This window comes from Hippocampus bargibanti, linkage group LG06 (genome assembly GCF_051943395.1).
Source record: "Hippocampus bargibanti isolate YZ-2025 linkage group LG06, ASM5194339v1, whole genome shotgun sequence".
Taxonomy (NCBI): Eukaryota; Metazoa; Chordata; class Actinopteri; order Syngnathiformes; family Syngnathidae; genus Hippocampus; species Hippocampus bargibanti.
In genome coordinates, this window is record NC_142739.1 from 28,826,123 (window position 1) to 28,850,947 (window position 24,825).

The 24,825-nt window shown below is 39.1% G+C and overlaps 1 protein-coding gene across 3 annotated transcripts; it reads right to left on the reverse strand.

The window, feature by feature from the left end:
- Positions 1-126: 126 nt before the first annotated feature.
- usp5 (ubiquitin specific peptidase 5 (isopeptidase T)) lies at positions 127-23,940 on the reverse strand. Of its 3 annotated transcripts, XM_088999422.1 has the most exons (21): positions 23,675-23,940; positions 23,066-23,194; positions 22,930-22,999; positions 22,464-22,591; positions 21,332-21,477; positions 19,298-19,482; positions 18,076-18,170; positions 17,823-18,016; positions 16,341-16,412; positions 16,131-16,218; positions 14,583-14,708; positions 14,358-14,511; positions 13,363-13,525; positions 11,954-12,042; positions 10,811-10,999; positions 9,072-9,209; positions 8,845-8,984; positions 7,549-7,699; positions 7,347-7,431; positions 6,466-6,606; positions 127-431 (listed from the first exon to the last, which is right to left on the reverse strand). In XM_088999422.1, the coding sequence occupies exons 1-20, from the start codon at positions 23,780-23,782 to the stop codon at positions 6,513-6,515; spliced, it is 2,544 nt and encodes an 847-aa protein (XP_088855548.1). In that variant the 5' UTR covers positions 23,783-23,940; the 3' UTR covers positions 127-431; positions 6,466-6,512. The 3 variants fall into 3 exon arrangements, with proteins under 3 accessions (XP_088855548.1, XP_088855549.1, XP_088855547.1); XM_088999423.1 differs by lacking the exon at positions 127-431 and having other exon boundaries at positions 5,951-6,606; positions 10,871-10,999; XM_088999421.1 differs by lacking the exon at positions 127-431 and having other exon boundaries at positions 5,951-6,606.
- Between the last annotated feature and the right edge of the window lie 885 nt (positions 23,941-24,825).

Below are 24,825 nucleotides of genomic sequence, written 5' to 3' on the forward strand. Positions count from 1 at the left end.
AATCTCCATATATTTCTGACGTAACTATAGCAACGACTAGCGCTGGTAAAACACAATGCTTGGTGCTCAGTCTGAAACCAGTTGGACCGATAAGAGCATCCAGGGTCAAGTAGCAATGCTAAAATCAAAAAAAAGAAATGTGTTGAACCGATCAAACGTGCTTCCTTTTATGACAATAGTAGTCTCTCTATCTCACTCACACGCACACACACAGAGTTGCTATATGAACTGCCAGAAACGTAAATCCCAGTAAGCCAGTGCAAACGTTTTTATTGGTCGACGGCGAATATGAATTTGAGTACACACAAAGCAAAGCGGAAGAAAACAAGCGACGCCAGAGTATGTGTGCATAGTCAGCGATACATCAAGCTGACACCCGCTTGGTGTTTGCTTTCAAGGAGCGAGACTCCTCACCAAACGGTCTCTTGGCCCTGCAGGAGAATATATTTCACAATTATGGACTTTTGGTGACCCCCCCCTCACCACCCCCCTTCTATTACACGAACCTCTCTAGACTCAGAGAATGTGTTATGTTGTTTTTTTAATGATTTTTATGGCCTATTAAAGGTGTCCGAAAGCCCGACGGCATTGGAAAAATAAAAGCTAGAATAATAAGGAAGGGAGTGAAATGGAGTTTGAGTTGCAGATGAAGAAAGTGGAGATAGTTGTGAAGGAACATTTAGCCTCCAGGTGGAGGATGATGTTGGTGTAGATGGGGGTGGTCGCACGGTGTCATGTCAGAGCCTGATTAAATGCGAGCTAGCCACAGTGTGAGCTGCAAATGACTTGTTCATCCTCTAAAATGCACTCTTGGTCCATGTTAAAGAGAGGAAAAACAAAAACAAATCAACACTTACGTCTCAATAAATTCGAATCGGAGAGAAAATTGCATTCGAAGCTCATTACGAAATACAGTGATACCTCGGTTTACAAACCCCTTGGCTTACAAACTTTTTGGTTTACGAGGGGGGTGTTAAAGAGACAGGCAGACAGAGAGCGAGTGAGAAAACACACATGAAAGGGAGATGACAGAGCTTGAAACAAAAAAAAAAAACAAAAGTGTGAGAGTGTGAGAATAGTGAGAAAATGGATAGAAAACAGTTAAACTATTCCATCAATCAGGCTCCACAAATAACCCGCACAAGTCATCTGTACACTTGATGCAAAAACGCTAGCTAAACAGATCACAATTGATGAAGAACTAGATACAATTATCACAGAGAAAGCAGCTACAAGGGATCATTCCTCAAGATGGTGAAAGAAGAAGGCTACGTTCCTCATCAAGTGTTCCATGCTGAAGACTCCATTCCATCAAGCCATTAACGACCATCACAAAGGTAAATAAAACGACTTTATTGTACTGTACAGTTTATTTCTTTAATCATAATACTATAGCACATTTATTATACATAAAATAATGTATATTTTGTGTAGTTTTAAGGCTTAGAAATTGAGAAAGTAGAAAATTATGTTTTATGGGGACCTGGGAACGGATTATTCTCATTTTAATGGTTTCCTATAGGAAATAATTATTTGGGATAGACACTTTTTGCCTTACACACTCTGTCTGGGAACCGATTAAGTTCGTAAGCCAAGGTCCCACTATACTGTACAGTGATACGAACTTCATTGGTTCCCAGAAAGTGTGTGTAAGGCGAAAAGTGTCTTCTAAACATTAACTTCCCATAGGAAACCATTAAAAATGAGAATAATCCGTTTCCAGGTGCCCATAAAACATCATTTTCTACTAAATATGCCTTAAAACTACACAAAATATACCATATTTTATGTATAATAAATGAGCTATTGTATTGTAATTAAAGAAATAAGCTATACAGTATAATAAAGTCATTTTATTTTTCTTTGTGATGGTCGTTGATGTAGTTGCCTCTTGATGATATCCGGGTGAAGTTGCCGCGCTTTCTCGGTGATAATACCCTCACACACTGTCCCCTGCTAGCTGCTTTTTGTTAATCCAAATCAACAGAAGTTTTTCAACCTCTTCTATTGCCTGAGACCGTTGCTTAGACAACACAGAAACACCCTTAGCCACACGTAGCAATGGTCGATTTAGCATACTGGTACTGGGACGCTAAGTCACACAAACGCACATCTCGTTCATGTTTTTCCATGATCTCCTTCTTCTGTTCGACCGTAATTTTCTTTTGTGTCCTCTTCGGCTTAACACTAGCCTGTGGTGGGGTCTTTTCCAGTCCCAAAAAAAGCAAAAGTACTCCACTTGATAACAAACCACGTCTGGACTGAGTGCACTCAAAGAAAGTGGGTGTGGAAAAGTAGTGCGGCAGCCACGGTGGCACTGTTCGGCCATGTGGTTTGGTGTTCTTCCGACGAAAAATAGTCCGCCAGCCATTGTGGCGCTCCGTGTGTTTCCCGAAAAACTAGTTCGTATGCCACGATATTATATTCTGGCGAATTTAATGTTCGTAAGGCCAAAAGTCCGTTAACTAAAGCATTCATAAGCCGAGGTATCACTGTATGTGACTTTACACTCTAATATGGAGACTCATTCAACATGAAAATACAGAAGGTAATCGTCGTTAAAAATGTAAGTGTTGTTTATTGTCTTCTGTGTACTGTTTTTTTTTTTTCTTGTATGCATAATGTATATACTTATTGATCCCGGGGGAAAATGCTTTTATGTAATCTTTCAGTAATTTATTTCAATCTGCGCTACATTGGAACACGTCGTATGAATCTACTGGTTGAAGAAAGCAATATTGTAAGTGGATATATTTACATATAATAGTCATATATTATATTTGAGCACATTTAAAAAAAAATCAATAATTCAAATCAATCAATCAATAATACAGGAATTTGTCAACATTAGTTGTGGACAAGCCCAAAATATTTTCACCACTGCGCTGCCTTTTATAATAAATAATTTAAAATAATTAATATGGAGGTGAATGGATATTTTTAAAAATTATGTTTTATGGGGGAGGCCCTTGGGGACTTTGGGATAGCAGCTTGGGGGAAATACATAAATTGATAAATAAATGAATACATAAATAAATGCTGCATTTTCTCAAGTGCTGAGAAGAAATAAAACTATGATGCCTCAAAATTAATATAAAAAATGCTGAAAAGGATGTTTTGATCCTCTCCTCTTTCATCTCGAACTGCTTCATGTCACAAAGAGGGTACAGCAAGTGCTAAAGAATGAATGATGATGTGTCTTTGTGTTGTCATGTTATTTGCTATTTAGTTTTTTTTTTACTTCAAGATGGCGCCGCGAGAGTGACTGCCTTTCGAGCAGCTCTCGTATTTTGTTTTCTACTTCTTTCTTTCCTTTCATAACTTTGCTGCTGTGAAATGTAAATTTCTCCACTGCAAGACAAATAAAGGTACATACAATTCAATCAAATCCAATCCTTACCGCTCTCCTTGCACTCTTGGTAACAACTTTCAAGTTAATAATAATAATAAAAAAAAAATAATAATAATAATAATAATAATAATGCATTTAATTTCTAAGCTCTCAAGGACACTTTACAGTCACAGGATAAGAACTTTTTTTGTTGAATTGGTTGAATGGAATAATAATAATAATAATAATAATAATAATAATAATAATAATAATAATACATTTGATTACAATTACAATACTATTACTACTACTACTACTAATAATAATTTCATTTCTAAGCGAATTTCAAAACTCTCAAGGACACTTTACAGTCACAGGATAAGAACTTTTTTTTGTTGAATTGGTTGAATGGAATAATAATAATAATAATAATAATAATAATAATAATAATAATACATTTGATTACAATTACAATACTACTAATAATAATAATAATTTCATTTCTAAGCGAATTTCAAAACTCTCAAGGTCACTTTACAGTCACTGGATCCGTTTTTCCGCGGGGGAGCAGCGGCAGCCACACGCGCCAGCATTCACTCAACCCGGAAGTAACTCAAATAGAACAGTAAGACAAATAAGTAGATAGAAAGCTAGCAAGCTAGCCAATACATAGCTAATAGCCATCCAGCCAGATAGCTAGTGCACAGTATTACAGAAAATACAAAGAGAATAGACTTAGCACAATATTTAGTCGTAATTTCTCCAGTAAATAAAAATGCAACCCGAAGTTTGATATATTGAGCCCTGTACTGCAATTTATTGTTAAAAATAAAGTTTAGGTAAGGATGGTTTTATGAGACGCATATTTCATCTTTGGCGTAATTTGCTAGGGTGTTGTCAGGCTCCTGGAGGGGGTGGGGGGAGTGTTGGATGGGGGTCCTTTCCGCCGCTAATTAGCTTGATGTGATTTTCTTTCTGCCCGACTGGCTGTCAGATTGCTCCGTGTTGCATCACGGCAGATGAGAGTCACAAGGTGAAGTAACGCGGACGCGGCGGAGGTTGACATGAAAGAGCGCAGCAAACTTTACACCAAAAGTACAAATAATAAAGAGAAAAAATGACGACATTTTGCTGAAGCAACAATGTGGGCATCTCTCTTGTGTGTGTGTGTGTGTGTATATATACTATGTGTATACTGCATTTGTGTATACAATGAGACCTCAATTTACAAACACCTTATCTTACAAACGTCAAATTTCTGAAAATTAAACCTTATAATAAGCACTATTTTCATAATACACACCCACCACGGCTGGCAGAGTAATCTTTGGCGGAAGCACACGACCGAACAGCACCAGAGGTTAAGTTACCAACAGTCCTAATGGAAGGTGACTCTCCTTCCATAAGCCATCAACGACCATCAAAAAGTTAAATAAAACTTTATTTTACAGCACAGTTTATTTCTTTAATTACAGTCGTCATGTAATGTGCCTCTCTTTCCAAACAGCAATTCCCTTTGACCTTCGACCTCCAACGCCATTCCATCAAGCCATCAATGACCATCACAAATGTAAATCAAGTGACTTTATGATACAATGCAGTGTATTTCTTTCATTACAATACAATAGCACATTTATTATACATAGGATAAGGTATGTGGTGTGTAGTTGTAAGGCTTATTTAGTTGAAAAGTATATTTTATGGAAACCCGGGAATGGATTATTCCCATTTTAATGGTTTCCTATGGGATTTTTTTTTTGAGATACACACTTTTCGCCTTATACACTCTGTCTGGGAAACAATTAAGTTTGTAAGTTGAGGTCTCACTGTATATGTATATGTATATATACTGTATATATATATACACACTGGATATATATATATATATATATATATATATATATATATATATATATATATATATACTGTATATCGATGAAAAGGTTTCTTCAGCCGTCATCTGTACTTATTTGAAGGTGTTGGACGTTTCGCCTCTTATCCAAGAAACTTTGTCAGCAAACTAAAGTCTTACTGGTAGTTTAGGCCATATATATATATATATATATATATATATATATATATATATATATATATATATATATATATATATATATATATATATATATATATATATATATATATATATATATATCCCTACTGTCCAGACATGGCGGTGCCGGACTCTGCTATGATTTTTCATAGCAGATAAAATATCATTTGAATTTCACCTTAAATGATTCAATTGTTTTTTTTTTCTTGTATCTCAAGGGACCTCTGAATCAAATGTCTAGAATATTTATTTTAAATTAATGTAAAAAAAATTGGAAGAAATAAATTAATATATATAAGTATAAATAAATATATTTTCTGTTTCAGAATGCTTACCAAAATGCAAAAATAAATACATGTAGATGTGCAATACACACACACACACACACACACACGCACACACACACACACACACACGCACACGCACACGCACACGCACACGCACACGCACACACACACACACACACACACACACACACACACACACACACACACACACACACACACACACACACACACACACACACACACACACACACACACACACACACACAACAGATAGGCTGAAAGTTGGTCTGGTGTTTTTTATTTTCTTTCTTTCATAGCACACGGTGGAGCTGACGTTCTATCCATCACTTGTTCTCTCTCTCTCTCTTTTTCGCTAGCTCGCTCGCTCGCTCTGAATGGCGGACTAAAGCGGCCTTGTCTTAAATGCCGTTAAGTTAGAAGGACGAGAGGGCGGGGCTAGAAGGACGCGCACGCTATTTTTCAAAAGGGGGAAGACATGCATTGTAAACCCATCACGGAGACACACATGATTTTTAGAGGCTGGAGGAGGCCTTGGATTGGTTCGTGGAATATTTACCGAGACAACTTGGATGAAAAACAAAATCAAGCAATGCCATGAGAAATCAGAGAGTATTTACAAGTTATGACGTATGCCGAGGGTCTTTCGAAGACATTTTAGGAAAGTGTCCCATTAAAAGCGGTGTGTATGTGTGTGTGTGTGTGTGTGTGTGTGTGTGTGTGTGTGTGTGTGTGTGTGTGTGTGTGTGTGTGTGTGTGTGTGTGTGTGTGTGACTCGCCACGTTTGCCCCGCAGAAAAAAAAGCGTTGCAACAGCTCGCTCTGTCTCATTCGGCCACCCGCCGGTAGAAGTAGAGGTAGCCCAGGTCCTTGGGGGGCTTCTCCGAGGCGCACACCTTCTGGTCGTTAAATATGACCCATCTGCAAACAAACAAACACACACACACACACACACACACGTTATGGAGTGTGTGAGAGAGGGCCAAATTACAAGTTTAAAGGACAACCGACGTCACTTTTTTAGTTTCCTAACTGACATCAGAAAAACGTTTTATAGCATCTAAAATACGCAAAACACGCAGTATGATATTTTTAGTCAAATGCAAAACACCAATAAAAATGACTTAGTGTCCAAAATCTGATTAAACGGGCTGATTAATTCCTCACGGGAGCTCGGTCACCATTTTCTGCCTCTTTTTTGGTGATCCATTTCCCCCTCAATGTTGCCTCAAAATGACACGAAATAAATTCTTGAATGGATTGCAAACATGTATGCTTTCCTCTTCAGAACTATTGGAATCATATTCATAACTGGATGTGTAACAAGAAAGCATATTCTCCGAATCTGAAGCCATTGTTTTGATTCACTAGGGTCTTGGCGTGACATCACGAACTGGGGGCGGGACTTTCTGAAAATGCCCAATTCGCAGCTCAATTTTTGGCAGATTTTGGACACTAAGTCATTTTTATTGGTGTTTTGCATTTGACTAAAAATATCATTTTGGGTATTTTAGATGCTAAAATGACGTCGGTTGTCCTTTAAGCCTACCTGGGACAACTAACTACAGGTTAGTGCAGTGACACCACCGCAATTCGACATTTGAGGGATTTCTTATTTTCCTGCAGTATGTGAAAGAACGCGGTTATTAAGGGACACTTACTGCTGATCCTTCTTGATGTGACACACGTAATGGCCGCACATTGTGCTCGTGCCCATGTGGCTGATGAAGGCAAACAGTTCATATTCTGGACCGGAAGGCAAGAGAGAGAACATGATGAGTATCGAACGACCGTGTACTCCGTCCGCATCCATTTCCACAAAGGGCTCAGTTGTCTCAATCCCCCCCGCCCCCGGCTACTCACTGCCTGGTCCGTCTCTGACACAAGGACCGGGAGGAGGTTCTCGGGCGGTCTCGCTCTCGGCGGCCGAGCGACCTCCTTCGGAAACGTCCATGGACTCAAGGTCGTCCAGGTGCGAGAAGATCCAGTCCACGGCCCGCTCCAGATTATTGCTCTGATGGATCGGACATATTGTAGTTGGGTCACTTTCATCTTTGGTGATTGAGGAAATTAACTATATACATGTATGATTATTGAAAATAACTTACTAAATAACTAATTAACTAAATAGCTAAAAAAGTAACTAACTAAATAAATAAAAAACAAAATAGCTAACAAAATAAATAGCTTAATAGCTAGGGCTCGGGTGTCTAGCTAAATAGCTAGCTAGATAGATAAAGACTGGATAGATAGCTAAATAGATAAATAGCTAGCTAGCTCGAAAGATACATAGCTAGATAGCTAAATGAATAGCTAAATAGCTAGCTAGATACTCGTTAGATAGCTAAATAAATAGCAAAATAGCTAGCTAAATAGATATACACTAGCTCGATAGCTAAATCAGTATATAATTGCTAGCTAGATATATAAATATCTAGATAACTAGATAGCTAAATAAATAGCTAAACAGCTAACTAGCGAGATACAAGCTAGATAGCTAAATAAATAGCAAAATAGCTAGCTACTAGCGAGATTGCTAAATAAATATATAAACATCTAGCTAGCTAGAAAGATAGATACCAGCCAGAAAGCTCAATAAATCGTGAAATAGTTAGCGAGCTTGATAGTTAGCTACCTAGATAATAGCTAGATACTAGCTAGATAACTAAATAAATAGCTATCTAGCTACATAGAGACTAGCAAGATAGATAGCTAAATAAATAGCTAACCAGCTAGCCAGCTAGATACTTGCTAGATAGCTAAATCAATCGCGAAATAGCTAGCTAGATATATACTAGCGAGATAGCTAAATAAATATATAAATACCTAGCTAGATACTAGCTAAATACTAGCTAGATAGCTAAATAAATAGCGAAATACCTAGCTACTAGCTAGATAGCTAAATAAAGAGATAAACATCTCGATAGCTAGCTAGATAGCTAAATAAATAGCTCAATAGTTAGATAGCTAGATACTAGCTAGATAACTCAATAAATAGGTAAGTAGCTAGCTAGCTAGATCGATCGATAGCCAGCTAGATAGTGAGATAGCTAGATAGAAAAATTAATAAATATATATTTTTTTAATTTGTTGAGATAGTGATTTACATAATCTATAAAAAAGTAATATATACTCGCAATTTAAATGTGAGCCGCTCACCGTGGCTCGAAGTGCTTTGGTTGCTTGTTCTCGGCTGAAGCCCATAGAGACGATGGTTGCCAGGTGCTCCTCGCAGATGTTCTCCACGGTCGGCGTGGCGCCGCCGCTGCAGCCCGGCAGGACCAAAGGGGCGGAGAAGTCTACGGCCAATCAAAAAAAAATTTAAGAGAGCGGCGGCTTGAGAGAAACGCTCAAACGCGACAGACTGACTGTTGACCCGGGCACACCTGGATCGTCAATGTGGCCCATCAACCAGTTCATGGCGGAGTCGATGTTTTTCGTGTAGTAAACGGCTTTCCTGCACGCCTCCAGGGGGAAGCCCATGTCGCAGAGTTGCGACACGGTCGACTCGTCCAGGACCGGAGCTAAAAGGTGGTGAAAAGCCTGAATTACTTTGACAACTTCACAAACTATGACTCTAATCAAAGCGGGATCACGTATTCCTCATTTGGTGACTGGGGATGCTAGCTATATAATAAGTATCTAGCTCGCTAACCAAATAGCTATTTTGCTATTTATTTTGCAAATGATTAAAGGCTTTCTAGTTCTGATTCAGAATGTGGCGCATTGAGAAACAATGGCAAACGCCATCGACAGGCTATATACGTATGTTGCGGCGTGAGTAGCTTTTTTAAGCATCAGACCACAAACTGTGGTGCAAAACAGGTAGACATAATAGGTCGACATTCACGGGCGTGTATTCTGGCTTCCTATCTATTCGTTATATAGCTAGTTGCCTAGCTGTATATCTATTGGCTATCTATTAGCTTTCTATTTGCTATCTATTAGCTAATTGGCCGGCTAGCTAGCTATCTATTATAACAATAATAATACATTTCATTTATAAGCGCCTTTCAAAACTCTCAAGGTCACTTTACAATCACAGGTATGAGTTATATAGCGAGTTGTCTAGCTGGCTATTTATTGGCTAGCGATTAGATTTCTATTAGTTATCTACTTGCTACCTATTAGCTAACTGGTTGGCTAGTTAGCTATCTTGCTGGCTATCTATTAGTTATATAGCTAGTTGTCTAGCTGGCTATCTATTAGCTAGCTAGCTTTCTATCTATTTACTTCCGGGTTGAGTGAACGCTGGCGCGTGTGGCTGCCGCTGCTCACCCACGGAAACACTTATCCTGTGACTGTAAAATGACCTTGAGAGTTTTGAAAGGCGCTTAGAAATGAAATGTATTATTATTATTATTATTGTCTGCCAAGAACAATAAACATCACCGTATAATTTTGGGCAGTGTATAACTCTGTGCCTGACTTATACTGCCGCCCGGTGGGCAAGGGACACAGACGCAGAATAACATCGGTGAAACTGAAGTGAGAAAATGTGGCCAACAAAAATAGATACAATCTTTTTTAGGTTGAAATAGTTTTTGTAAAAAGTCTGTTTTTTCTTTTTAATAAAAACTCCATTCCATTTTTTTTTGGAAGGGCCAAAGGGGGTGGGGTCAAAGGGCATTTCCATTTTACTGAGTAAAAATAATTTGCGAAATGTATGATTATAAAAATGTCCATAAAATGGCTACAATATGAGAACTGAGAAAACTAACTACATATGTTTATGATTATTGAAAATAACTAACTAACTAAATAAATAAAAGTTAACTAAATAAAAAACTAAGTAGCTATCTAGCTAAATAACTAGGGCTCGGGTGTCTAGCTAAATCGCTAGCTAGATGCTAACTAGATAACTAAATAAATAGCTAGATATCCAGCTAGATTGCTAAATAAATAGCTGAATAGCTAGCTAGCTAGATATGAGCTAGATAGCTAAATAAATAGCTAGCTTGCTAGATACTAGCTCGATAGCTAAATAAATAGATATAAAAGTAAAAAACAAAGGCAACACGAGGACGCCAAAGGCAGAAAAGCAAGAAAAAGGAAGAAAAGAAAGACAAACGGACATTTCTGAGAGGGAGGAAAGGAATCGAAAATGACAGACAGACAGACTGACACAGCAGCAGCGGAGAGTAGAGAGAGTCGTCGTCCTCGTTGCCGTGGGAACCCAGGATACCTTTAACCTCCACATCTGGGGTCATGAGTGGGGGCGGGGCCACCTCTGGTAAGAGCTCCTCTCCCGGCTGCTGGCCCGACGCGCGTAGGGCGCTTAGGTCCAGCGTGTCGGGGACATCGATGCTCACGTCTGAAAAAAAAAAAAAGACGATATTTTAATTCGTCAATATGATTATTAATTATAAAGCGTTTTCGACGCCCGCCCCCATTTCGGGCTCAGGTGGCTCCGGATCCATTAAATTTAGGAATTAACTAACTTGTATTTCTTAATATTTTTTAATTTTATTTCATTTGCTATCTATTAGCTATCTATTAGCTAATTGGCCGGCTACCTAGCTATCTGGGTGGCTATTTATTAGTTATATAGCTAGTTGCTTAGCTAGCTATCTATTGGCTATCTGTTAGCTAGCTAGCTTTCTATGTATTTGAGTTAGCGGCAGCCACACTATATGCACTATCTCGCTGGCTGGCTATCTAGCCAGGTATCTGTTGGCTATTGATTAGCTCGCTAGCTAGCTTTCTATCTATTTGAGTTACTACAGGTTGAGTGGCTGCCGCTGTTCACCCACAGAAACACTTATCCTGTGACTGAAAAGTGACCTTCAGAGTATTGAAAGGCACTTAGAAATTAAATGTATTATTATTATTATTATTATTATTATTATTATAAATCATGAAAGGAAACGAAACCGTGAACTCAGTTTGTATCCCGACTGAGTGGAAGTACTTCATTCGCTAACTTGGACGTGCACTTTTTGAGGCGGCGACAATGTCAGAAAATTCTACCAAATGAAGCTTCACCGTAACGAAGCACTTTTGGTGTTTCGCGAAACACTGAATAAGGATTTGGCAATTTGAAAATTGCATGTTGCATATTAAGATTTTCATTGGATGCTCAGTCCTTCATTCATCCATTTTCCGGAACGCTTTATCCTCATTAAGGTCACAGCAGGGGATGCTGGAGCTTATACCAGGAAGGCACTAGGCGGGGGACACCCTGAACTGGATGCCAAGGCACACAGAGTTCTACTTTTAGGAAATTAAAACATACTTCTCGAGCTAAATCACGACAGGCTTTACTCACCCAGTTTCTTGGGGACCCAGTCAAGGCCAAAGGTGAACTTCTTAATCTGAATAACCAGGTGGTCGGGGAATGAGGCAAATCGCGCCGTTCTGAGTAAAGAAACGGGTCAGAGCGACAAAAAATAAATAAAAAATAAGAACAATCCAATGATGCTAATCCTATTATCGATGAAAAGGTTTCTTCAGACGTCATCTGTACTTTTTTGAAGGGGTAGGACCTTTCGCTCCTCATCCGAAAAGCTTCGTCAGCGAATTAAATGTTGTGCTGGTATATGTTCCTAATGAACAGAGGTGGTGGTGCCAGATTTTGATAGGTCCCTGCTCTGAGGTTGGGGGGAGCAATGGACTACTCTCTGAAGCTAATCTGATGACTTCTTTTGTTCCTTCTGATTACCTCTAATTACCTCGAATGAGGTACAAACAAAAGAAGTAATCGGATTACTTATTTTGTTCTGTCTGATTACCTCTAATGAGGTACAGAAAAAGAAGTAATCAGATTACTTTTGTTCTGTCTGATTACCTCTAATGAGGTACAAACAAAAGTAGTCTGATAACTTCTTGTGTTCTATCTGATTACCTCTAATGATGTAGAAATGAAATAAGTAATCAGATTACTTCCTTTGTTCTGTCTGATTACCTCTAATGAAATACAAACAAAAGAAGTAATCAGATTAATTCTTTTGTTCTGTCTGATCACCTCTCACGAGGTAATCAGATTACTTCTTTGTTCGGTCTGACTACCTGTAATGAGCTACAAACAGAGGAAGTAATCAGATTACATCTTTTGTTCTGTCTGATTTCCTCTAATGAGGTACAAACAAAAGAAGTAGTCTGATTACTTATTTTGTCCTGTCTGATTACCTGAGGTACAAACAAAAGAAGTAATCTGATTACTTTTTGTTCTGTCTGATTACCTCTAATGAGCTACAAGCAAAAGAAGTAATCTGATTAAAATTGATTACTTCTTTTGTTCTGTCTGATTACTACCTCTAATGAGCTACAAACAAAATAAATAATCTGATTACTTCTTCTGTTCTGTCTGATTACCTCTAATGAGGTACCAAAAAATGAAGGAAACAGATTACTTCTTTTGTTCTGTCTGATTACCTCTAATAAAGTACAAATTAAGTAATCTAATTACTTCTTTTGTTCTCTGATCAGCTCCAATGAGGTACAAACAAAAGAAGTAATCCGATTAGCTTCAATTTAGCTTTTCTGCCATTGGCGTCCTCGCGTTGCCCTTGTACCAGAACAACATTAATTCGCTGACGAAACTCTTCGGATGAGGAGCGAAACATCCGACACCGTCAAAGAAGTACAGACGACGGCTGAAGAAACCTTTTCCTCGATGGACGACTCCTGTGCGACTGAAAGCCTACACAGACGCTAATCGTGTTACTGTGCGCATACTTGGTGGCCGTGGTCTTGGTCTGCACGGCGGAACTCCAGAAGTCGGTGAGGAGTTCGGGTTCGCTGAGGGCCGCCATGCAAACCGCAAAGGGAATTTGCGCTCGCACGGGCATGACCGTCGAGTCGCCGTTCTCGCGCCGGCGCTCCGCCTCTTGCATCTCATCTGTTGGGCAGACGGTATGAAAGAAGATAGTTTCATTATGAATAAAGTCACCACACAAATTGGACAAAAACATACAATTCTGCATTCAAATCATGTGCGCCCTAATAATAATAATAATAATAATAATAATAATAATAATCATCATCATCGTCGTTGTATTTATCATAATCATCATCATAATAACAATAACCATCACAATAATAATAATAATCATCATCATCATAATAATAACAATAACAATCACAATCACAATAACAATAACAATAATAATAATAATAATAATAATAATAATAATACATTTCATTTCTAAGCGAATTTCAAAACTCTCAAGGTCACTTTACAGTCACAGGTTAATTTTTTCTGCGGGTGAGCAGCGGCAGTTACATGCGGCAGCATTCACTTAACCCCGAAGTAACTCAAATAGATAGAAAGCTAGCTAGCTGGCCAATGGATAGCTAATAAATAGTTAATGGATAGCCAGAAAGCCAACAACTAGCCTGCTAGACAGCTTACAGCCAACCAGCTAATGGATAGCTAATAAATAGCTAATAGATAGCCAACAGCTAGCCAGCTAACAACCAGCCAGCGAAACGGCTAATAGCTAGCCAGCTAGATAGCTATTTACTGGCCAGTCAAATAGCCAAAAATATATCATACAATAGCACCACTACTTATGACCGCACATATAAGGCGCACCTGCGTATAAGGCGCAGGGTCATCTTAGGAAGAAAATCAAGGCTTTTGGGTGCGCCTTATACACCGGAAAATACGGTAGTATTTTTATAAAAAGGGCCAGTTGCTGATGAGACCCACTTCCCACGAATCCGATCACCTGCATTGATGGCTTGATCCATGGGCACGGGCAGCTGGATGATGTAATCCACCCGCTGCGTGTACTTTGCCTTTCGAGACTGCTGACACACAATCCTCTCCTCCACCAAGAAGCGGAAAGCTTCAGACGGGTTGGGCCCCGAGCGGCTGTTTCTCTGCGGTGGAGAGAAAAGTCGCAAGATGACGGTTGACTCCCAACGGCTACATCCTGCGTTTCACCTCTTACCTCCACCATGTTTATGAAGTGCAATAAGAACTCCTGAGCGTCCTGCTGCCGATTGGTGGAGAACTCCGGGTGGCCCCGCCCTACAAGTGCTTTGAACATTCTTGGCGCTATGCCGATTTGGTAGTCCTGGAAAGAAATGATTGACATCAAGTCATTACAGTGACACCTCAGTTTACGAACTTAATTGGTTCCCAGAAAGTGTGTGTAAGGCGAAAAGTTCATCTGCCAAACATTTATTTCCCATAAGAAACCATTAAAATGAGAATAATCTGTTCCCAGGTCACCATAAAACATAATTTTCTACTAAATAAGCCTTAAAACTATGGAAAATATACCTTCTTTTATGTGTAATAAATGTGCGGAATGCTGGATGCTAAACTAGCTAGCTTGCTTGTTAGTTTACATGAGGACTTCTTCCAATTCTTCCACATCATCTTGCTACCATTTATTCTTCTGATCGTAATTTATTTTGCTTCCGAAACCTTCGGAAGAAGACTGCAAGTGAAGCTATTCAATTGTTTATTATGATTTGAATCGTAAAAAAATTGTTCCACATCAAGGATTCATTATTTTTGACACCAAACGGCGCAACCGTGAATCTGCCTTTGGCCACAATGGGATGTAGGATTCTAGTTAAATTAAGACATTTTAAACTATTTTTTTCCAAAGATAGTCTTGTCTCATTGTTTGACAAAAAAAATAAAAATAAATACAGCGAGAACTCAGTTTATGAACATAATTGGTTCCCAGAAAGTGTGTGTTAGGCGAAAAGTGTGTCTTCCAAACATTAATTTCCGATAGGAAACCATTAAAAATGAGAATAATCTGTTTCCAGGTCCCCGTAAAACATAATTTTATACTAAAAAAGCCATAAAACGACACAAAATATACCTTATCTTATGTAGAATAAACGTGCTATTTTATTGTAATTAAAGAAATAAACTGTACTGTATAATAAAGTTGTTTTATTTACCTTTGTGATGGTCGATATCACTGCCATTTGATGATATTCAAGTGAAGTTGCCGTGCTTTCTCGGCGATAATACCCTCACACACTGTCCCCTGCTAGTTGCTTTTCGTTAATCCAAATCAATAGTTTTTCAACCTCTTCTATTGCCTGAGACCGTGGTTTAGACAACACAGAAACACCCTTAGCCACACGTAGCAATGGTCGATTTAGCATACTGGTACTGGGATGCTAAGTCACACCAACGCACACCTTGTTCGTGTTTTTTGATGATCTTCTTCTCGACCGTAATTATCTTTTGTGTCGTTTTCGGCTGAACATTAGCCTGTGGTGGAGTCTTTTTTGGTCCCATAATAGCAAAAGTATACCACTTGATAACAAACCACATCTGAACTCAAAGTAGGTGTGTAAAACTAGTCCAACAGCGACTGTGATGCTGTTCGATCGTGTGATTTGGTGTTTATCCGCCGAAAACTAGTTGGTATAACAAGATTAGATCTTCACGAATTTAATGTTTGTTTAAAGTTCATGGGCTAAAGAGAGGTATCACTGTATTTATTTTATGGTATTTTTTTTTCAACCTTGGGCTCAGTTGCAGCATTTTCATCCTCAGGATCTGGTGCCGGTTTGGAATAATCTCCCGACGAAAGGCCATAGCCCAGTTTGGCTCTACAAGAAACAATCACATTTGAACACTCGCTTTTAACCAGAAGGCGATAAAGAGAAGCTTAATTTGGCATCACCCGGAATAAAAAAAAAAAAGAAAAGAAAAAAAAAAACAAGATACTCACACTTGGGTTTTGAAATCTTGACTGGGGTCACTCGGGGCCTCGTCCATTATCTTGTCGATGTTGGAAACATACCTGGAATGCGATCGGTTTTGGAAAATGATGAAATTGCCACAAGGGGATTACGCAAACTCTGCTAATTTGCATGTTATATTTGACAGAGTCACAAATATGATTGCGCCATTGCCCAAATTTGGGGACTTTTTTTAACATTGATTTTCAGTTCAATAAAAATAATTATTATTCATCCTGTGGCTCTAAATCAAACCCAAATATGATATGATATGATACGATATATGCTATATTATATGATATATATATATGATATGATATATGATACGATACATGATATGATACATGATATGATATATGATATACGATATGATGACATAATAATAATAATACATTTTATTTCCAAGCGCATTCCAAAACTCTCATGGAGACTTTACAGTCACGGGATATGATATATGTTATGCAATAATAATAATAATAACAATAATAATAATAATAATAATAATAATAATAATAATAATAATAATAATAATAATAATAATAATAATAATACATTTCATTTATACGCGCCTTTCAAAACTCTCAAGGTCATTATATATATGATATGATATGATATATGATATGATATGATAGCACCAGAAAAAAGCGAGAAAAAAAAAAGAGATTTTTTTTTTAATTAAATAAAAACAATTATTATTGATCCCATGGCTCGAAATTAAACCTAAATATTATATGATATAAATTCACCAGAAAAGAGATTGAGAAAAAAAATGTGGATTTTTTTTTTCAATTAAATAAAAATAATAATTGTTGATCGCATAGCTCTATATCAAACCTAAATATGATATGATTGCACCAGAAAAGAGAGTAACAAAAAAAAAATGAATTTTGGGGGAGGGGGGGGGGGTGTTCATTTCAATACAAATAATTATTATTGATCCCATGGCTCTAAATCAAACCTGAATATGATGTGAAATTATATGATATGATGTGATGATAAGATCGCACGACAAAAGAGAGTGGAAACATTTGGGGGGATTTTTTTTTTTTTTTTTGGGGGGGGGGGGGGGATTTTCATTTCAATCAAAGTAATTATTATTGATCAAACCTAAATATGCTATAATATATGATAGTATATGAAATATGATATGATTGCACCAGAATAGAGAGCGAGCATTTTTTTGGTGATGTTTTTCTTTATTTTCAATTAAATTATTATTATTATTATTGATCCCACAGCTCTAAATCAAACCGAAATATGAAATACGATACGATATGATACGATATGTGAGACATGATTGGACAAAAAAAGAGAGTGAATACATTTTGTGGATTTATTGAGGGGGGATTTTCAATTAAATAGAACTAATGATTATTAATCCCACGGCTCTAAATGAAACCTTCAGATTAATTTTCACCATGCGTAAAAGCCAATCAAACCCGAATAGGAGGCGGTGCAGGACGGATACTAACTTTTTCTCAAAGTCTGGAACATTGAAGAGCACTTGCATAACGGAGTTGAGGTAACAGCTGTTGCCCAGGTTCCTCATGCCGGTCAGACCGGGTCCGAACAGCGGGCGCAGGGTGGTCCCGGACTCTTGGATCACCTCCCACTCTCCGACGCGCTGATTCACGGCGATCTCCAGCTCCGTCATGGTCCGCTCGGTCTGAGAAGGCGTTCCGATTGAGCAACCGCGCTAGTCACGTTGCCATGGCGTGGAATTACCTTCTCCATGGTCATCATGTCGATGCCGAAATGAGAGAGATGCTCGGGTAACTTGGAGTCCAGCACCATGTCATCCTCGTCGTAAGAGTAAACATCTGGAGGCGGAAAATAATAATAATAATAATAATAATAATAATAATAATAATAATAATAATAATAATAATAATAATAATAATAATAGATTTCATTTATAAGCGCCTTTCAAAAGTCTCAAGGTCACTTTACAGTCACAGGATATGTTTTTTTTCTCTGGGTGAGCAGTGGCAGCCACACGCGCCCACGGTCACTTAACCCGGAATAACTCAAATAGATAGAAAGCTAGCTAATACCTAGTTAGTAATAATAATCATAATAATAATAATAATAACAATAATCATCATCATCATCCTAATAATTATAAGCATACTAATAATAATACTATTAATACTATTAATAAAAATAAGAATAAGACATTTCATTTATAAGCGCCTTTCAAAAGTCTCAAAGTCACTTTACAGTCACAGGATATGTTTTTTTCAGTGGGTGAGCAGTGGCAGCCACACGCGCCCACGGTCACTTAACTCGAATAACTCAAATAGATAGAAAGCTAGCTAATAGCTAGTTAATAATAATAATAATAATAATAATAATAATAATAATAATAATAATAACAACAATAATCATCATCATCATCATCCTAATAATTATAAGCATACTAATAATAATACTATTAATACTATTAATAAGAATAAGACATTTCATTTAGAAGCGCCTTTCAAAACTCTCAAGGTCACTTTAGTCACAGGATAACTAGCTAGCTAGATAGCTAATAGGTAGCTAGCTAGATAGCCAGCCAGATAGCTAATAGATGGCAAATAGATAGCTATGTAGCCAGCTAGGTAGCCAGCCAGATAGCTAATAGATGGCATATAAATAGCAAATAGCCAGCTAGCTAGGTAGCCAGCTACATAGCCAGCCAGATAGCTAATCGACAGCAAATAGATAGCAAATAGCTAGCGAGTCACTTTTCCCCGACTCAGCTGTGACGTCAACGGCTGCGAAGGACATTCATTTTGACAACTTGCCCCCCCCCCCCCCCAAAAAAAAATACAGAAGAAGCATTGCGTGCAGAAGCAAGTGCACGTTGATCGCAGTGGGAGGGGGGGGGGCATCGTGACTGCAACGGAACTCCTTCAATTAAATCGGTAAGGCCACATTTTCCTTTCTTTCGGCGTCGTCTTACCTGCTCCGTCGGGGGTGATGGTTCCCAGTTTGACCGCCAGCGGGTATCCCGTCTCTTGGAAGTAGAGCAGGGCGTGGTTGTTACCTCCCGAGCCGTCAAAGTACCTGCGACCGCAAAGCACCTTGCCGTCCGTCAGGTTCATCCAGAGATTCTCCTGAAGGCCGCATACTTCGCATCGCCAGCCGCTATCGCACGGAGGGGGCACGGATGACAGTGAACGAGCACATCGAAAAGTCCATGTCGATGAATGTTAGACAATTGGGGGACGGAAAGATGCAAGCGTGGAAAATTTAAAGGACAACCGACGTCACTTTTTTGTTTTTTAACTGACATCAGAAAAACGTTTGATAGCATCTAAAATTCCCAAAACACGCAGGATGATATTTTTAGTCAAATGAAAAACGCCAATAAAAATGACTTGAAGTGTCCAAAATCTGCAAAAAAATGAGCTGCGAATTGGCCATTTTCAGAAAGCCCCGCCCCCAGTTCGTGACGTCACGCCAAGACGTCTTGCATTGCTGCAGAATCAAAACAATGGCTTCCGATTCGGAGAATATGCTTTCTTGGTACACATCCAGGTATGAATATGATTCTAATAGTTCTGAAGAGGAAAGCATACATGTTTGCAATCGATTAAAGAATTTATTCCATGGCATTTTGAGGCAACATTGGGACAACAATGGATCATCAGAAAAGAGGCACAAAATGGCGACCTCCAGTGGCCACCTCCGTTTCCACAGGCTGATAAATTCCTTCTACGGAGCTTGGACGCCCTCTTCTGGCGGCTTTTGGGTGCAACACGGGGTCCCCAGACCAAACAAGTACAGCAGAATACATTGATGTAATGGAAGGATCGCTACAATGGGTCTTTTTTTTTCGGTCAGGGGCGTTCCTTTAGTGACGTCACGTACGGACTCGTCACGAACTCAAAAATAGGACTTCCTGAATATTCAGCGCGAGTCTTAAAACGTAAAATATAGCTATATGCGGTGGAATCTTATTAAAATACGCCCAGTAGAAGTCATTTGAAGCCATTTTACAAATTATGGACACAACTTGTCCGGAGATGTCGGTTGTCCTTTAAGCTACGTGAGACAATACAATTCATTTCTTCCAGAGTTGAAGCTCAAAATTCCTGCATCATGGAGTATAAAATTAAGTCTGTATAAGCTCTCAGTCGTACAGGAGTAGTCCATCGATGAGAAGGTTTCTTCAGCCGTCATCTGTACTTCTTTGAAGGTGTCGGACGTTTCGCTTTTTATCTTCGAGGCTTCGTCAGCTAACTAATTTTTTTTGCTGGTAGTTTTGGCCCTATATATATCCTTACTTCCAGTGCCAGACTCTGCTATGTTTGGTCCCTGCTCTCAGGTTGGGTGGAGCACAGGACTACTCCCTGCGGCTACACTGATTACTTTTACTATTGTCCTCACTGATTACTTCTATTGTCCTGCCTGAGTATGGTGTCTACGGCTGGCCTAATTGCGCCATTTGCTCTGGTATCACCTCATCAGCATAGCTAAGCCTATGTTGCCTAGGAAATCGGTTGTAGGAACGTTCCAAATTGAACCTCACCCCACCATGGCGATTTAATGAAGGGTTTTGCTGTTTTATGAAAATAGCTTCTTTTAGTTCGCTGACAAAGCCTCTTGGATAAGAAGCGAAACATTCGACACCTTCAAAGAAGTACAGATGACGGCTGAAGAAACCTTCTCATCGAAGTATAAAATTAATACAGTAAAGTCTCGTTATATCAATATTGGTTATATCGATAGTACTGCTTATTACGATACTATTTCTATGAACGCAAGGAGAAAATTTACATGCCGCAGGATCGGATATATCGATAGTCCGGTTATATCGATATTTTTTCAGACTCCCGAGAATATCGATATAACGAGACTTTACTGTACATTCAAAATTTTCCCAGCCAAATGGGAAACAATTGCATTCAAAAACACAAACAAATCTAATTCCTAGCATCCAAAAAGTGGTGACAGTGACCTGGACTATTCGGGCAATGACGTGAGGGCTCACCTGGGCGGGATTTTGATGCCATTGTCAAGTTGCTTGAGATCAGCGGCAAACCGTGACTCCTGTCTCACCTCGCCGTCCCACTGTTGTACTTGCAAGGCGTGAGACACTGAGTCGGCGGCGATGATGCCCGCCATTGACAGCGATACCTTTTGCGCGGGCACGGGAAAATATTGGTTAACCCAAAGATTGTTGCGATATTGTAGTAGCCGTTCCGTAAATATGTGTGATTGAAATCCCAATTATTCAATTGCATATTTATTTTTAGGTACAGGTAACATCGGAGTTACGACCACCCGTACTTACGACCACAAGACCTGCTTTTCTTTTTTATTCTACGCCTGGCAACGCAACGTGCAAGCAGCCGGCAACGCGTACAACAATTTTGGCCAACCATCATGTCACACACTCGCACAGCAATCTACTGCGTGACTACACTCAATACAGTAGTTATACAGTGCAGATACCGTCTCGGCAACATCTCTTGTAGTACTGTACACCGCTTCTTTTTCCTTCGCCTGAGTCCGAGCGTGTGTGTCGGGCGACCTCTTCTGGCCGTTAAAGACCCAGAAAGTGATTTATATGTTGTCTTAATACTGTAATAATGCTGTATTCTTTACATAGAAGTGTTTTCTTTAACCCACTATATAAAATATAAATCTAAAATAGAAATCGATAATATGAAATATAACATGATAAAAATGACACGAAAAGGTAAGTATAACATTTATAAATGAACGGTACAGTAAACAGTTTTGTATACATTACAGGTACAGTTATCTAGTAATAAAAATCGATAATATGAAATGTAAAATGTTACAAATGACATTAAAAGTTATACATTTTATAAATGCACTGTGAACAGTTTGGTATACAATAGTATTCAATGGAAAACGTTGCTTAAAAACAACAGATTGACATCATATACTATCCTGTCGTGTAAACGTCACGTCGGACATTTTGAATGGCTTTCGACTTACGACCGTTTGACTTACGACCGTTTTGTCGGAACGGAACCCGGTCGTAATTCAGATGTTACCTGTATAAGAAAAATTATAACCATAAAAATACACCCTCTTTTTTTAAGATTATGGCAATTTTATCATCATTAAATTGCGACATCAGAATAACTCACCCGCTCTTTCACAACGTCCGGCATGGTTCCCAGGTCCTCCGATGTGACTTCCTGTCTTTCGGGAAAAATGACAACCTTGTAGTCCTCCTCGTAGTGTTGTTGCTCCACATCAAAACCACCTTCGATGCCTTGGGTAAATCATAAATTTGACCAATGTTAAAATATAGACGTACGGTACACACAGTAAACAGTATATTTACAACAACGGCTTGAAACTTTGCCGGTCAATATGGCTTAAATGTGGCCAAAAATGTTGTCATAAAGCATCATGTCAACATAGCACATGAGCTATGAATACACCTTAACTGACAGAGTTGTTTTTTTCTGGTGGCTTTTTTTGACATCTTTCACAAGAAACAATTAGACGGTGTTAAAAGACTGCCAAACTCCTTGCAAGTCGATGAAAATATAGTGTCATCCTTCAAAGTAAAACTGTTCTTCAAATCAATATGCTTCCATGTTTCACCTATAGCCAATCTGGTGGGCTTCTTCTTCGGCGGATGTCCCGATCCAGAGTTATTATCACTGTCTTCCTTCTGAAAGACAAATGTCACAAGTATACTTGTGAACATGTAAAGATACCACCACACGTGTGTGTCTACCTTGTCCTTGAGAGTTCTTGTGATGTGCAAGTAAGCCCTCTGACCAGCCCGAGCATGGTGCCTCTCAACATATTGACTTCCAAAACCCAGGAAGCTATTCATGCACACGTACAAGCCTCCTTCGCTTTCCTGGGAAATCAAATACAGACATATTACAAACACACGGGGGGCAAGCAGTCCACGCCTCTTCCATCAGTAAAAGACGATGAGAAGTTGGCAGCGATGTTGCTAACTAGCCTTGCCACAGTCAACCTGTCACACTACGAACTCATGAGAAAATCGCCAATTCGTAATATTGTTACTAAAAGGAATACAGTGTCAACAAAGACGATAAATATAGAGCACGGGGTAGCTTGGCGAGAGTCGAGCTGTAAGCTAACATGCTAAAGCAGCTATGTTTCCCCATTACGCTTATGGCGATCCATTAGCTTAGCTTAACGTTCTCCGGGTATTCAAGGGAGCATTTAAAGGTAACTGGAGCTCGATGCCTTTTTAAAGTAACGTCAGAATAAAACGAGACAGAGGCGAAAGGCAGGGTGAACGGTCAAACTGTGTTTCCACTGGATGGGAAAGCGAATAAAAAGAGAAATAGCGTAGGCTGACGCTCACCGGGGAGGAAAATGACAAGGCGCATTCATCTTTGTGGACGCGGTCCCCGGGCTTGGGTACCCGAATTGTGGACAAAACCGACATCAAAACCTCGCTGACGTCCGCCATGACAAGTTATCTGGTGCCAACGTTCGGGAAGTGTGCGTCAGTCCACCGGGCACCGTATTACAACCGGCTGGGAGTGAATGTGAGTCGCGGAAAGCCGTCAAATGCTGCGCGTGTATTGGGCTTGAATGAACCATGGGACGCCGATGCCGAGTGTTGTGGGGAGGCCGTGAACACAGCTGCTTCGCAGGTACTACCGTAACGGTCGCAATACGCCGCCCTTTCAATAATGTATATTCGTACTCTTTAAGATTAAAATCACATTTTTGTTATAATCGCCTGTCTTTCTACTTATAACATCACAATACTCTAAATGTTAGTGACTATTTATGTAAAATACATAAGTGTGTTCAAACAACCCGTGATGAAAGATACATTTTAGGATGGTTACGGTTAATGGCAGTTGGCCACAAAGACAAGCATCGCCGTAACTGTTGCAATACGGGCCACGAACACAAAGTGAGACGCGTTCCAAAGAAGGCTCATCACAGTTTTACGCATATTTTGTTATTCGTAAATCGGTACAACACAGAAAAAAAAACACTCTTTGTTTGTAGGGACTGGTACACTATATACGTTCTATGATAGTTACGGTAATACCAGAAACGTCACGATTGCTATGCACGCGTCCACTTTGAATGGAAATCCGGAATAAAGCAGTTAATGCGCGTATTCTGTTGTTCGTATCATGAAAAAAATAATGAGTTATTATAACACTGGCTCAATGAGAGTTAAAAACAAGTTGATTTCATGTTGTAATAGTTACGGTAATAGCCCCAAAAATCAAACTATTGCCGTAAGTCATATAGTAAACGTTTCATTCGTGAATGGGAAGGTGGATTTTAAAGCTTTTATTCCACGACAACGCACATATCGAGTCTTTTAACCCCGATGGCTAAATCTTTGGAAAATTATCACAGTCGTTGGTGGTTATGACGCCGCCTAAATGAGTGATTAAAACTAACGCTGACTCCGGTTTATGATAGTTACGGTAGTAGCAGTAGCGACTGTATACAGCGCCCTCGGGCGGCCCCTCACGGTACAGC